General features: G+C 34.0%; 1 protein-coding gene across 2 annotated transcripts in view; it reads right to left on the reverse strand.

Moving 5' to 3' along the window:
• The window catches only part of LOC126741017 (atrophin-1), a 62754-nt gene extending 47411 nt beyond the window's left edge, over positions 1 to 15343 (reverse strand). For both annotated transcript variants that reach the window (XM_050447275.1, XM_050447274.1), the window contains exons 1-5: positions 15054 to 15343; positions 11237 to 11554; positions 5098 to 5277; positions 4899 to 5044; positions 4675 to 4836 (exon numbers count right to left, since the gene is read on the reverse strand). In XM_050447275.1, the coding sequence (XP_050303232.1) occupies positions 4675 to 4836; positions 4899 to 5044; positions 5098 to 5277; positions 11237 to 11494 (746 nt within the window). In that variant the 5' untranslated portion in view covers positions 11495 to 11554; positions 15054 to 15343. The remainder of the gene's footprint in view (positions 1 to 4674; positions 4837 to 4898; positions 5045 to 5097; positions 5278 to 11236; positions 11555 to 15053) is intronic.
• Positions 15344 to 15760: the final 417 nt, after the last annotated feature.

Below are 15760 nucleotides of genomic sequence, written 5' to 3' on the forward strand. Positions count from 1 at the left end.
GATGGTTTTGGCAAAACTTGCAAAAAGTGCTTGCGGAAACAATATTTTGCAGTTATATGTCAGAGTCAAGGAGCCAGAAGTGAGCCTAGGAAAAAAAGAAAGATTGAGGGTAAATAGTTTTTGTGAGTTCAATTCGAAAAGCAAATTGGTGAGCTGAATACAGTTGAGTCACAAAATACAAAAATATGGCTTAAAAACAAAGTCAAAGGTAACGGCATAAATTTCAAGTTCGATATTGGTGCTGGCTGTTCCAAAATTGCCGATGAAGCTAACCTGAAATGCTAAAATAAACTGAAACTGCTTGTTTGCACGAAACGTTGTCTTATTTCATCGCTACGGTGTACAACCTGTTCGTCAAGAAAATAGTGCGTAACTTGTACTGGCAATTGCCTCGCTACAATGCCATAAAGCAAGCAAATAGTCCGTATTTGAATTATGAGTTTGGGGTCATAATATTTGACTCAAAATTAAAATTAGATATTTTAGACGGATAAATGAATTTCAAGTTAAAATACAAATTAACTGCATGTATTGGCTCCATTCCAAGCTTTGTTGTAAAAGCATACATGTTTTTTTCCAAGACACTTCTTTTTGTCTTCAAAAAATCTATTGAAACTGGTATTTTTTCCAAGTTACAGAACAACCGCCAGAGTCATACCTGTTTTGAAAAAAGGCGATCCAACGGAGCTCCGTAATTACAGGCCTATTTCGATTCTGTGCAACTTTTCTAAGCTTTTCCAATTGGGCATTTTCCATCAAAACTATTCACAAATTAAAAGTTTTATATCATCAGATCAGCATGAATTTATGCAGAGAAAGTCCTGTGCTCCAAACTTGACATGTACTTCTCAGAGTAACTGTACTACGCTGGATCAGTTTGGTCAGGTTGATGCGGACTTTCAGAAGGCCCTTCAAAGCTTTTCTTTTTATTTTTTCGGATAAGTTGGTTGCTTTTGTACAATCTTATTTAAATAGCCGCAATCATTCAATTTATCGAAATTGAGGGGTTCTGTTCTTATAATTATTAAGAGATTTCCTCAGGTGTCCCACAGGTATAATGTAATAATAGGCTCTCTCTAATTTAGGTTCTTTTTGACTGATATTTTTTTGATGTGCTTATGAAATGCCCAAGACTCAAGTTTGCAGACGAACTTAAGCTTTTTCTAAATATTATTACTATATCCAGGATTGTATTGATTTGCAAGATCAAATAAGTAAAACTAATATATGGTATAAAAGAAACAAGTTGTACTTGTAAAACAGAATTCAATAATATTTGATTACGCAACTGATAATAATATTTTATTAAGATGTAGTGAGATTACGAGTTAATTTTGATTGTAGCTTTGAGTTCAAGACTCATCTAAATAATGTTTTAACTGCCTCTAAATCTTTGGGATTTATTATTCGCAATAGCAAGAATTTTCAAAACCCTAACAGACTAAAAATTCTGTACTTGGAGTGCGGTTGTCTCATTTGGCATCCAATTTACCGAATCGATATTATAAAGCTCGAGTCTCTCTATATAATAATTCTCAAGCTTTCAAACAGGATGGCGTTTATCCTGCTAGAGACTAGACAATGATTTTTTATTAGATAGGTTTGAAATGGCATCCTTGCAAACCAGAAGGCATATATTAGGAATTACCTTTTTATACAAACTCACAAATAATAAAATTGATTGTATCGAGTTACTAAATGAAATTAGATACATAATTCACAGGTTAAACGCAAGATGTTCCATAGCTTTTTATTGTCAACGTCCTAAAACTAATATGCTAACTCGAGCACCCATAAATTATATCTATAATTTGTTTAATTGTGATATTTTCTATGATTCTTTGAAAGTAATAATTAGCAAGATTAATTGAGGAGCAACGTATCAAAGCGCATTATGTCCACTCGAGGACAAAATTCAGTTTATTGCGGTTTATTTTTATTTATTTTGACCTTTTCTATATACGTATTAACTCAGAATAAATCAAATAGCATTATATCCGCGAGATCTGATACATCAAAACGCATTACGATATTTGGCCAATTCGCCATTTGATTTTTTAAAAGTTGCCAATGTGGCTGTTGTTGTTATGATGGAAAACCTCGATCAGAGCGTTTCTGTAGCAGAAAATAGCCAAGGATTAGAGTAAAAATTGCGACAAAAGTACGTACAATTGCTCCAAGCTAGATTTTTTCTTAAGAAGTTTTTCTATTAAAATTATTTTTTGTATCTCTTTGGTTTAAGTGTTTTATTTTATATTAAGTGAAAAAACTGCTTAGCTGGGTTTTATCTTTTTTTATTCATTATGTCACATATCGGCCACAACAAAACGCATTATATCCACAGTAATGGTTCAAAAAGCGTTATGTCCAACTGTTTATTGGCTTTTTCTCCGCCTGGAGTTTGTTGGTTTTGATTTCAATTAGCACTATTTACCAAAGTATCGACCAGTTTAAAAAGTTACTCCTCAATTGATCTATTACTGTCGTCTATTGTTTATTTATTTTATAGTTTACGTCAGGGTTATGACGTATTAAGTAATTTTGTTAAAATATTTTTTGGTTCTTTTTCCTCTTTGGTTTTTGTTTCAGAACTTTATCAAGACTTATTTATTTTTGTATTTCCTGTAATTGGGTGACCTACCTGTTATACTATTTATTTTATTTATCTCAGGTCAACGTGTCTATAATTTTCAGCTTAATAAAAACTTATCTCATTCTTTTAACTTTAGAAAGGCTAACTTCTATCTCCTTTATGACTCGATCCTTGAAGCTGACTGGTCTACTGTGTATTTATCCTCTAGCGTTGATGATGCATGTGGAGCTCTATATGATATATTGAATGGCATATTTGCCGCACACATTGCTCTTAAGCAGCAACGTAAAAGAAGAATTCCAAATTATTATTCTCGACAATTGATTAATAAAATTTATAGGGAAGAAAAGGCTTTCAAGGACTTTAAAATGTACAATTCTCCATTCTTTTAAAATAAATTCCATTCTCTTAGACGCCTTATCAAACTACAAATATGCAATGAATATAAGTTGTATATATCAAAAACTGAACCATTCGTCGACGTCTGTATAATGTGCCCCACTTTGACATTTCCAACGTAAGTATCAACGTTACCCAGATTATTTTGGCTAGTAAAAAAATAAGTTAACATCTGGTGTAGACGGTGTGCCGCTTCTTGGTTAAAGATTGCATTCGTGTCCTGGCTGATCCGGTGACCTACATTTTCATCTTAATATGTCAATGTCAACAGAACAGATTCCTGAAATTTGGAAGACTGCTAAAATAATACCTATTTTAAAAGCTGGGGACTCTGATCAAATCGCCAATTACAGGCCAATCTCATTACTCTGTAACTTCTCAAAAATTTTCGATATTATCCTGAATCGGTCGCTATTTAGTCACGCAAAAGAACTCATCTGTGTAGACCAGCATAGATTTTTTAGCGGGCGATCTTGTGTTACTAACTTATCCTGTCTGTCTAGCCACATCTGTGAATCACTTGATGTTAATACTCAAGTCGATGTTATTTATACCGACTTCCAAAAAGCCTTTCACTATATTTTGCTGCATAAATTAACTCAGTATGGTTTTTCAGGGAGATTATATAATTTATTTCATTCCTACTTGATTGGTAGATCTCAATATGTTGAATATGAGGGCTTTAAATCGAAACTTTTTAACGTAACGTCGGGTGTGCCACAGGGCTCGAACCTGGGTCCGTTCCTGTTTAGCTTTTTTATAAATGACTTGATTGAGTCATTCACTTGTCATAGGCTGGCTTTTGCCGATGATTTGAAGCTATATTTAAATGTATATGGTTTGGAGGATTGTGTTTTTCTTCAGAACTGTCTAAATACATTGGAGGTATGGTGCGCTGTTAACAGGTTAGGCTTGAATGCGGCTAAATGTAGTGTGGTCAGTTACTCTAGATCAAAAACACCCTTACATTTTAATTACTTTATTAATGATACTATTTAGAGCAAATTACTGATCTTGGTATAACCTTTGACTCTGAATTTACATTCGTTCCACACTTCAACAACATAATTAAGTTATTTTGAATTTATGCGCCAAAAGTCTTATTTAACTACTCAGAAGTTGTTGCTGTTGAATATGCGTCAACTCTACTGTTTCGAGATATTAAAAAACTTTAAGAAAAATAAAATAGATATAAACTTAAATAGACATAATTTAAATACAAGAAACAGAGGTGCATATCCAACATTGCTGTATTATTATTCTCCAAGATTCTGCAATATGATGCCTGATCATTTAGAGGAAATCCAAAGTATGAAGACGTTTAAAAAGGAGGTACAAGTATAGATTTTGAGTGAAGATATTCATATTTAAATAAACATATGCGATATATTTGACTTTTTTTGTTACCAGTATGCAAATATTTGGATTTTATTATAGTTACTTTTTTGTTTAAATTTATAGGCAGTTTTGTAGCGTTTATTTTATCTAAGTTTCATATACTCATATTTGTATTTTATGTTACACTTTACTTTAATTAATTTATATGCCTCCACAAGCACTTGAGCTTCAAGGCTATATTAGTTTATTTTATTCAATTTCAGTTCAGTTTAGTATTGATACGAATTTTGTTCTATTTATTTTATTTTATTTTATTTTATTTTATTTTATTTAGAAGTGAATACCTTTGCTGTTGTTGTTGTTGCTGCTGCTGTTGCTCCCTTTGACTACCAAGCTCCGAATAAATTTTAGTCTGCGCTTTCGTCTGAATTTGCGGGGCGCTCTGCTGTTTCGCCGGCGGTGACGTGAACGACTTTTCCAACGGTCTCGCCGGTGGATTTGGTGAACTAGAAGAAGAACTCGGCAATTTTCCCCTGATGAACTTTTTTCACAAAACAAAAAACATTACCTTAAAAATGCCCGATTTTGCGGTTGAGGCACCCGATACTCTTTCGTTGTCGACGGCGAGGTCACGATGCACGACTGTTGCAAGTTGGTAGTGGTCGAGGAAGTGAACGCTTTGGAACTGTTCACTTCCGTAAGCGTTACTGGCACCTAAACACAAGTTTCAGTTACTCTCGATGCGGAAAAAACGCTTTAAAACTTACAGGTTTTCCAGTTGAGGTCGCCACGACACTTTCATGGGGCAATATACCAAAGGGGCTGTTTTGTTGCCAGGCATGCGCCCCCTGATCGAAGAAAGCTTGAGCTTGAGGCTGAAATTCGGCATTTTCGCTCGCTTGCTTAGAAGCTACTTGGGCAGCTAAAGCACGATGTTGTTGAGTTACCTAATAAAGAAGAATTTAATCAAATTGCCACTAAGGCTATTGAACAAAAACAACAGCTTATTAGTATTTTCTTTGATCAGATCTTAGGTCTTGGCGAACAAAAGTGTGGAAATATTTTTTTTTTCACTGTTTCTCACAACTACCTTATCAACAACAAAGAGGGTGTTCTGTGTAAGTTTGTTAAAACTCTGGAATTTAAATAGTGATTGTAGTATTTTGCTGTCCACAAAAGTATGGAAACGTTTTACAGATCCTTCTATAAAATTTTCTTCAGTTCTTGCTCTTGTGCTTTATTGAATTATTATGCACTACAATGCCTAAGTGCAAGTAATATGACAGAAAATTGTTGTGAAGCAAACTGACATTTTTAAACAGAATTTAAGGGGTGCTATAAATAAAAAATATTTCAAGAAGAGAAGGAATACTCAAACGTAAAGTGTTCTTACATGACCCCCCAAGAGACTGTGATCATAGCTTGCTTCTTCAGAGATTTAACTTTTTATCCCTTAAACATTGTGTCATACTAAGCAGCCAACTTTTTCTATTTAAACTCTACTGCAATAAAGTTGATTGGGTGAATTAAATTCTTTTGTACCTCCTATACACACAAGAAAGCCTGTTCAATTTTATCTCGAGAAGACCCGTACCAACCCAAACCTGTTCATGGTTAAACACACTAAATAGTGAGAATAACATTGGCCATTTTATTGGCTCTACAACTGCTTTAAAAAAAAAGGTGATGCAAGCATTATCTTTTGCAGCATAAATTATTGGTTCTCAATTGATTACAGTTAATTCATTAAAATTCTTGATTTGAGCAGTATTAGGTAGGCCGGAGGTGTTTTGGATGCTTCAGTTTTTTCTTTCTATTGTACTACTCATAATTGCCTTTGGGTGGGTTTACTCTTGTTATATGCATAGTTTGTTTAAGTTTGTTAGTTGAGTTGTATTTTTTTTGTTACCATATTATAATTGTCTTTTGTATTGTGGTTTTCCTGTTGGGCAATAAATGAATAAATAAATAAATAAAATATTGCATTACAAAAAACCATGGTTGACGAGTTGGCATAGAGTGGCCAGATTAAAGTTTGCTAGAGATCACCACTGGAACTAGTGGGCTTCAATACTTTCCAGAGATTAAATCATATTTAATTTATATGAAAGTGTGTTCTACAATATATTTAAAAAGTTTAAAGGTCAAAGTTTCATCCCAAAGTATTTCATTCCAACTGTTAAACATGCTGGAGGAAATCTGATGGTGTGAAAGGCGATCTGGGACTGGTCCACTAGTTTGATGCACTCAAAAATATGTTGACATATTTTATATAGTGATTGTAATGGATTTTCCAACAAGATAATGATCCTAAACACACCGCCTAAATAGTGACGATAAATTAGTCTTCTCGATCACAAGATTTGGACCCTATAAAGAATCTTTGAAATTAGACAAACAAATATCAAAAACTCAGAAGATGTGTGGCTAGTTTTGCTGGAAGAATGGAATAAAATTTCTGTTGATTATTATGAGACTCTAATAGACTCAACGTGGAGGCATCAAGGAGCATTAAGACCATGGGGTTGCAAAGTAAATATCACAAAAAGATAATGTAGTTTTTTGTATACTGCCCTAATGGTACAAAATTAAAGATTTATACAATGTTTCCATACTTCTTGCCACTGTAAATATTCACATTTTCTGGTATAGTTATGCACGATAGAGTTATGTCTTATACACTCACAAATTTATTGTAGCATAACTGGCCTAGTACAGTAAAAATAAGAGACTGTAACATTTCCTTGGTTTCACTTTTTTCTGCTTTCACTGAACCTCTATGCATATTATTCAATATGTCACTAGGCACAAGCATTTTTCCCAACATTTGGAAACAAGTAAAAATTTGCCTTGGCTTTAAGTCAGGAAATATGGTGGGGAACTATCGTTCAATTTCCATTTTGTCCAACTGTTCTAAGGCCTTTGAGACCTGCATTTATTGTAACCTGTTTCACGGAATTAAACATCTTAGTCAGGCAAACTTTGCCTGATCAGCCTGGTTTTTTTCAGGGTGGATCAACACCAGTGGCGAAGCGTCCATGTGACCATTGGTAACACTTCTTAAAAATCTTGAAAATAAATATTTTATGACTCCCGTGGAATAATGTAGCAATATGTCATAGCAATTCAAAATAATACTGTCCCTGTACGAGTATACTTTCCAGATTATGCAACTATTTGAAAAATCACTTTCCTTGTATAATTTTTAAGAAAAAAATTCAAAGACCAACACATGCTTGAAAAAAGGAATCAAAAAAAGTTAAATTTAGTTGGACCCCCGACTTTTTTACATCAAAACCTTGTTGACCTTTCTTCTAAATGTATAGAGCAAATTAAATACTGTTATACCTTTCAAGGCAGTCAAGGATTTATTTCAAATTCTTCCAGGCACTCGGAAGTAAGGTAAAGGTTGTTACAATGAACCTTTTCTTGAGGTGACCCTATTATAGCTGCATAGGCTGAGGTCAAACTAGTGCATTGAACAGTCTAATTACAGTATCTATTTTAAACCACCTTGAGTTTCTATAATAACAAAACCAGTGCCCTATATGCTTTTTTTATGTCCTGGTGTTTATTAAATTTAAGGTTTGTATGCAAATAAACCCCCAAGTCTTGGCATTCAGTCTTTCTACTAATTACAATATTATTTATAGTCATATAATTGGTTCGGTTGAATAAAAACAAAACTACGGGTACAAACAATATCATCAAAAAACATTTCAGAATCTCATGATTTACTATCAGAATGTGGGTGGAATGAGGACAAAACTTTTCGATTTCTCCCAGGCTGCATTATCATGTACCTATGATATTATAATGTTGAGTGAAACTTGGTTGAATAAGGACTTTGAAGATGCGGAAATTGGACCATTAAACTTTAACATATATAGAGTTGATAGAGGGCCAGAGACTGGTAAAAAACGCGGAGGCGGCGTCTTAATTGCGGTAGCAAAAAACTTGCAATCAAAATTAATAGAAATTATTGAAAATAATGTTGAACAGGTTTTTGTTGAAGTAAAAATTAATAAGACAATAATTATTTTAGGCTGTGTATATATTCCTCCCCAATCTAAATTAGAAGTTTATCAATCTCATTGCAATACAATGGATAGTTTATTTAGTAAATATTTTGATATTGATAATTGTAGGATTGTTGTGACAGTTGGAGATTACAACATTCCTGAAGTTTCATGGAAAAATGAAGTAACAGGTATTAGTTAATAGTATTATTAGCAAATAGTTTATCTGTTTTAATTTTCTTAACATGTATCAACTTAACTTTGTAGTAAACAGTAGGAATACTCTTTTAGATTTAGTTTTTTCGGATATAAAAGATTTAGATGTGTCAGAAGCTATTGACACATTACTGCCATAACTTTTGGAGTTCATATTAATTGTGATAATATATCCAGTAACTATGAAGAGTATTTTTATGACTATAATAATTGTAACTACTTTCCATTAAATGATTTTTTGCAGGGATTGATTGGCAAACTTATTTTGCAAACTTAAATGTAAATGATTATGTGTCATTATTTTACGACATTTTATTTCAGGGTATTCAGCATTTTGTACCTTTTAAAAAATTTAAAACCTCATCCTTTCCAAAGTGGTTTAGCGCTGAACTACGTAGGATGGTCATAGAAAAAAAGAAAACCCATAAATTGTACATGGAGTCAGGTAAAATTTATGATTATGAAACATTTTTAACACTTAGAAGAAAGTGCAAAGAACTTACTCTTAATATAGAGCACAATATTAATGATAATCCTCAATCTTTTTGGTCATTCATTAATGAAAAAAGAAAACATTTTATGTTGCCTCAAACAGTTGAATTTAATGGCATTAATAGTCATAATAGTCAGGAACTTGTTAATCTATTTTCTGACTTTTTTCTAGTGTATATAAAATGCCGGTAAAAGATCATTCCAATAATCATGTTTTTCAAAATTGTATAAATGTAAATTATTATCATTTTAGTTTAATTGATATAATAGATGGAATAATTTCAATGCCATTTAAACTAAGTATTGGGCCAGATGGAATACCATGTTACTTTTTATAGAAATGTGTTTACACTTTGACTATTCCTCTAGCAATGATTTTTAACAAATCAATGGAATCAGGAATTTTTCCAGATTTCTGGAAGGTGAGCAATATAAAACCCATATTTAAATCAGGGAATAGAGCGGCTGTTGATAATTATAGGGGAGTCTCCATTCAGAGTGAAATACCTAAACTGTTTGACTCCCTTGTTGCTAAAAAACTGTACAGTGATTGTCGTGGTATACTTAATAGTGAGCAACATGGATTCATAAAAAATAGATCTACCAATACAAATCTTTTAATGTACATAAATTTTATTTTAAGCAATATGGAGTAAGGGTGTCAAGTCGACTCTGTTTATACTGACTTTTCCAAGGCCTTTGATAGAGTGGACCATAATTTCTTGGTTGCAAAGTTAAGGGCCTTGGGAATTAGCGGTAGGGTAGCTGATTGGTTAAATAGTTTTCTAACTGATAGAATGCAGAGAGTCAAATATGGTAGTTCGGTGTCTAGATCGATAATTGTTTCATCAGGGGTACCTCAACGGTCACACTGCGGTCCCCTTCTGTTCAATTTGTTCCTATAATATTTACCTCAAAATATAAAAAATAGCTCGGTACTAATGTTTGCAGATGATGTAAAGATATTTCGGCCTATTAGAACAATGACTGATGTTAAGCTTCTTCAGGAAGACATTGATAATTTTTATGGCTGGTGTCAAGCAAATCATATGGACCTTAACGTAAAAAAATGCTATCATATATCATTTTGAAGAGTAAAAAGTCCTATTTCTTACAATTATTCCATCAACCATACTAACTTAAAGGTTACCTGAATAAGTTAAATGAAGGATCTTGGTGTTGTATTGGACAACAAATTATCATTTGATATTCATATATTGGGTATTATCTCTCGGGCTCATGTTAGGTTTTTCTAGTAAGGGCTTTTCAATTTTTACGATAAAGAAACTATATTGCTCGCTAGTTAGAAGTGTTCTAGAGTATTGCTCACCTATCTGGAACCCTTGTTATGTAACACATGTAACTGCAATTGAGCGAGTGCAGAATAAGTTTCTTCGTTATATTGGTTACAGTAAGGTTATATCAGAGATGATTATTCTTATAGTGAATTAAGATCGCTACTTAATATTGATACTTTGGAAGGAAGGAGACTAAATCTTGAAATTCGTTTACTTCACAAGATTATTAATGGTCTAATTGATTGTCCAGATCTTTTAAGTCTAGTATGTCTGAATGTACCTATAAGAAGGAATCGGCATACTAACGTTTTTTATGTTCCTTACCATTCTACAAATTATGGCAAAAATAACCCTATTACAAGAATGTTAAATAATGCAAACTCTATGCAACAATCTGTAGATTTTTTTGGAACTTCAGAGGCAAGAGTTAGAGGATCTTTAAGGCATATATTGTGATATATACTTTCATTTTTTTTTTGTATAGCAATGTATATCTATACTGTATTTAGTAATTAGTTCTATTTATTGTAAAATGGCAAGTCTGTAAATAAATAATATTGGGCTATTTTTTCAGGTAAAGCTGATTAAATAACACTTGCTTGATATTAAGAGACATCATTAGGAGAACTAATTTGATTCAATATTTTAAAATCATCAGCAAAAACTAGGCTTTGGGAAAATTTAACACACTCGGGTAAGTGGTTAATGAAAATTACACACAGTAAAGGTTTAACATTGCTGCCCTGAGGCACTCCCAATGTAGAAACAAATGTATTTATAAGACTGCATAAAGCCACATGCCAATTAAAAATTATTAATTAGTGAGTTTGATCTTATATGTTGTTTGTTCCTGTTGGACAATAAAACTTTGAATAACTCACCTGTGCAACATAATGCGGCTTGGCCCCACTAGCGGCTACGGCCCCATGAAACAACGGACTGAACACAGTATCGTATCCCACAGTGGGAGGGGACAAAAACCCTCCGGGCAGGACGGCTGTATGAGTGGGTGCTGCCGATGTTGCTGTAGTCGTAGCTGAGGCAGCTGCGGCGGCAGCAGCGGCCGCAGCGGCCAGGGGATGATGTTCCCCCGCCGCCAATCTGTTATAAGAGGCATACCAAGGGCCCACCGGGTCCATATTGAGAGCGGTCTAACAATACAACCGTCGGAGAGGTTATAGGATTCTGGCCCATCCCATCTAATATCAAAAAAAAAAAAAAATTGTGTCTCTTTTAATTATTTATTTGTTTGTTTAGTCAATGGGCAAAAAGCCAACATTTGGGTTTCCCAACAACAGATCCACTTACTTATTTATCAAGCACCAGTATTCAAGGATCATTTTTCTTTATACCTACAGACTTGGTTGAGCTTAAGGAGGTATTAACTTCTATAAAAAACAAAAACTCAGCCGGGGAGGATGGCCTATCTGCCAAAATACTCCTGAACATGCCGGACATCTCTCTGAGTGTCCTTGTTGAGGCTATAAATGCATCATGGGTTATGGGCACCTTTCTTGCTTGCCTAAAATCTGCTAAAGTTATCCCAATTCATAAGACAGGCAGCCTCGCTGAACCATCAAACTTTAGACCAATATCCCCTCTGTCCACACTTTCAAAGATTATTGAAAAATTGGTTAAAAAACGTGTGATGTCTTATTTAAAATCAAAGATTATTCTTAGTGGTTCTCAGTTTGGCTTTCAAGAAAGTAAAAACACAAAGACGCAATGTTTAACTTTTTGAGTGATATCTACTGTCAGATTAACGGTGGTGGAGTTTCCGCTACTGTGTTTTGTGACTTGTCGAACGCCTTCGACTGCGTCAGTCACGAGGTTCTGCTGCGGGAGCTCCTCCACTATGGTTTTAGGGGCTTGGCGGCGAGTTGGTTTTGTTCATATCTGAAGCCGTCGTCGTCAGAGAGTGTATGTGGGGTCGGAGTATTCTGAATATCAATCTGTTGCCTGGGGAGTACCTCAGGGGTCGGTACTGGGACCAATACTTTTTCTCCTATATATTAACGACCTCATCCGACTTAATATCCAGGGAAAATTCACGCTCTTTGCTGACGACACCACCGTTCTCTGGCATGGGTATGATACCGACTCTTTGAGAATAGCCATGTTGGCTGATCTTCAACTTATATATGAGTGGTTCAGAACAAATTTATTTATTTATTTATTTGAAAATCATATCTCCTCTTTATTAGGGAAGTTATCATCCAACTGCTATGCTATTAGAGTAATAACACATTCTCTGGGACTTGATGTGGCCAAAATTGCCTACCATGCTCTTATTGAGTCTTATCTGAGATACGGTATTGTGTTTTGGGGTGTGTGCTCTCAGTATTTGTTCAGCTCTCTATTTATTTTGCAAAAAAGAGCCATACGCTACATGTGTGCAGCTCCCTTTCGTAGCCCCTGTAGGCCATTATTTTTAAAACACTCTGTCCTGACATTTCCATGCCTTTTTATTTTAGAGACTGTTTGTCTTATCCACAAAAAATATCGCCATCAGCTTGGCCCCCCCTCCTCGGGTTACAATCTCCGAACAACCTTCTCTTTACCTCTGCCTATCCCAAAAAGTGAGCAGATTAAGTCCTCTTTTGTGTACGGGGGCAGAAGGCTTTTTAACCACCTACCCCTTTATATAAGGCTAATAAATTGTGAAAAACGTTTTAGGAAAAATATAAAGAAACTCTTGCTAATATGAATTCTTACTACCCTTTCTTTGGGTGTGTTCTATATTCTATGTATGTAAGAATTGTTAAAATTTTTATATTTTTGTAAAAGATTATGTTGTCAACTATCTTTAAGATTTTATATAATGCTTTGTTAACAACAGATGATGTTACATAACAATAAGGCTATTTTTGACTTTGACTATTTATGTATTTATTTATTTATTAACGGAATCCATTTACAAAAGTATTACATAGCATACCCATACAAACATATATATTCAGATACAAAACTATCTATAAATCAGTGAAAGGTGTAGATGAGTTAATTAATTAAAGCCCCTATGAAATAATATTCTTTAACTGCCCCTTAAAAGATGTTATCCTAGAGTCAAAAAAGTTTATCTGTCCTGACAGACCATTAGCACTTCCAGCCATTGGTGTAATTTGCTCATTAATGCCATAATTGGTATGGTGGAATGGGACTGAAAATATTTCTGCTCTTACTAATTTACTATCATTAAATCCAGAGAAGACCAAACTAATTTGTTTTACAAATAACGGTAGTCTTGATAATATTCTTATTGCTAACTGCCCTGTCCCGCCTTATTCTAACAATAAGTTTTTGGGTCTGGTGATTGACAAGGAACTTAAGTTTGAGGACCATATACGGAGTCTCAGCAATAGGGTTTCTGCGGGTTGTTTTGCTGTTAGGGTGGCCTGTCGGGAGCTTGGCATGGGGATTGGGAGAGCCGTGTACTTTTCCCTGATTAAGTCCCATCTCAGGTATGGTGTCTGCTTTTGGGGTAGTGCAAGCAACTATCTTCCACAGATGTTGTTTGTTCTACAGAAACATGCCGACCATATTTTATCAGGGAGCGCATTCTTACAATCTACTGCCTATACATACAGGAAGTGGCATGCCTTATTTTCTCCCATCAATACAGGTTTGTCCTACAGAATCCACGATATGTCACCCGCCAGCGGAATAATTTGCGGCTTCCCATTCCAACATTTGCCTTGGTGAAGAGATCAATTTTTTATGAAGGTATAAAAATCTTTAAGCACCTACCAGAGGACATTAGAGGGGCAAAATCTCTCATCAAATTTAAGTTTCTCTTGAGGAGATTTCTGAGTGGTCAAGCTTATCACTCTGTGGCTGAATATTTCAACGACAATCAGATTTTAATTAATTAAGGGAGACCTAGCTCTTTTCCTAACCTGTTTGTTTTAAATGTTTTTCTTTTTTTTATCCCTAAATGTTGAAGTTAAGAAAAGTTAGATATAGTTGATTTTATTAATTCAAACATTGTTTCTTTAGGATTAGGTGAAGTTTTGTTCAAACAATAAAGCATATTTGAATTTGAATTAATGCAAAGAATAAATTGAATTAAAATCACAATTGCTTGCCTAGCCTAAGATGAAGTAAACTCCATATGCCAATACAATACAACTGACATAAAAAAGATTTGTGAATAATATTTTTTTATAGTGACAGTACCTGTATGTGTAGAAATAGAGAAGGTACAGCATTTTACTCGAGAGCAATTTTGGAAACAATTTATGTAAAAAAAGCACTGAAGAGATGTATAAAAACAAATTTCCTGCCAAACATAAAATATAAATGAATAGGATTTAAATTACATGAACTGTACAGAAAAAATTCCATTAATCCAACCATCCCAGATAAACCTGAAGCAGATCCCATTATATTTGGTAACCTTGAGCATTCATATTTCATCAATACTAAAGAGGAAGATCCTTTGTGTGGGTTTTAATGAAAAGTTGTTTATTTATAAAGAGATTTTATGGAAAACATAAATGTTTATTGATTGAATCAGCCTGAAACGTTCCACATCTTATACAAAGCATCATCTTAACGTCCAAATTTTAAAAGAAGTCATGACCTCTGACATGTATGAAACATGAAACGCTTTCGGTCTCAAAAACAGGTTTTACTACTAAAAATTCTGTGCAAATCTAACGTTAAATTAATTAAAGATTTCATTTAAATAATACGTACCTCTCATTTAAATCGAGAAAAGCCTTAAAAGTCGGTAAATTCGCTTTAAAAAGTCATTAATATGGCTCCCGAAAAATGTGGGGACAATCTATTCACAAACTACAGAGGCACTTTTTAGTCACTAAAGGTAACGTTACGAAGCTAATTTTAACGTTAAACTAATGTACAAGTTCTACATTAATTATTTACAATGTTAAATTAAGAAAAGAACGATATATTGTATCGTTAATCAAGCCGAAATTCTACAACACTCGCTCACCAAACTTTCTGACGCCATTTTTGTGAAGAAATTTGCTAACAAAACGGTGGCGCCATCTTCCAGGGCTTTGTCACTATGGCGCGAAAATCAAAAATCGGGAACATTAAAAAATTAGCGTCTTTTTTGGGGGGGCGTTTTCATGGCCCCAATGGTACCGTTGGGCAGTAAAAAGATGTTTATAAAAACATGTATGATATTTACTTAAAATGGTTTTTAATTTAATATATTAAGTGGGCAATTTACGCGTTAAAATAATAAAATAGGGTCGAAATATTTATTTTTTTTAATATAAAATTTCGGGCTCTTCAAAAACTCCCTTTTTATTGCATTTTTTTAAAATAAAGTTAAATATCCCAAATCGTCTACCTCTATTTTGGAGATTGTGTAGAAATCGGAATGCGTAGACAGGGACGGACTTCGAAAGCCACGCATCACGAATTTATTATTA

The sequence above is a fragment of the Anthonomus grandis genome, chromosome 10 (genome assembly GCF_022605725.1).
Source record: "Anthonomus grandis grandis chromosome 10, icAntGran1.3, whole genome shotgun sequence".
Lineage (NCBI taxonomy): Eukaryota > Metazoa > Arthropoda > Insecta > Coleoptera > Curculionidae > Anthonomus > Anthonomus grandis.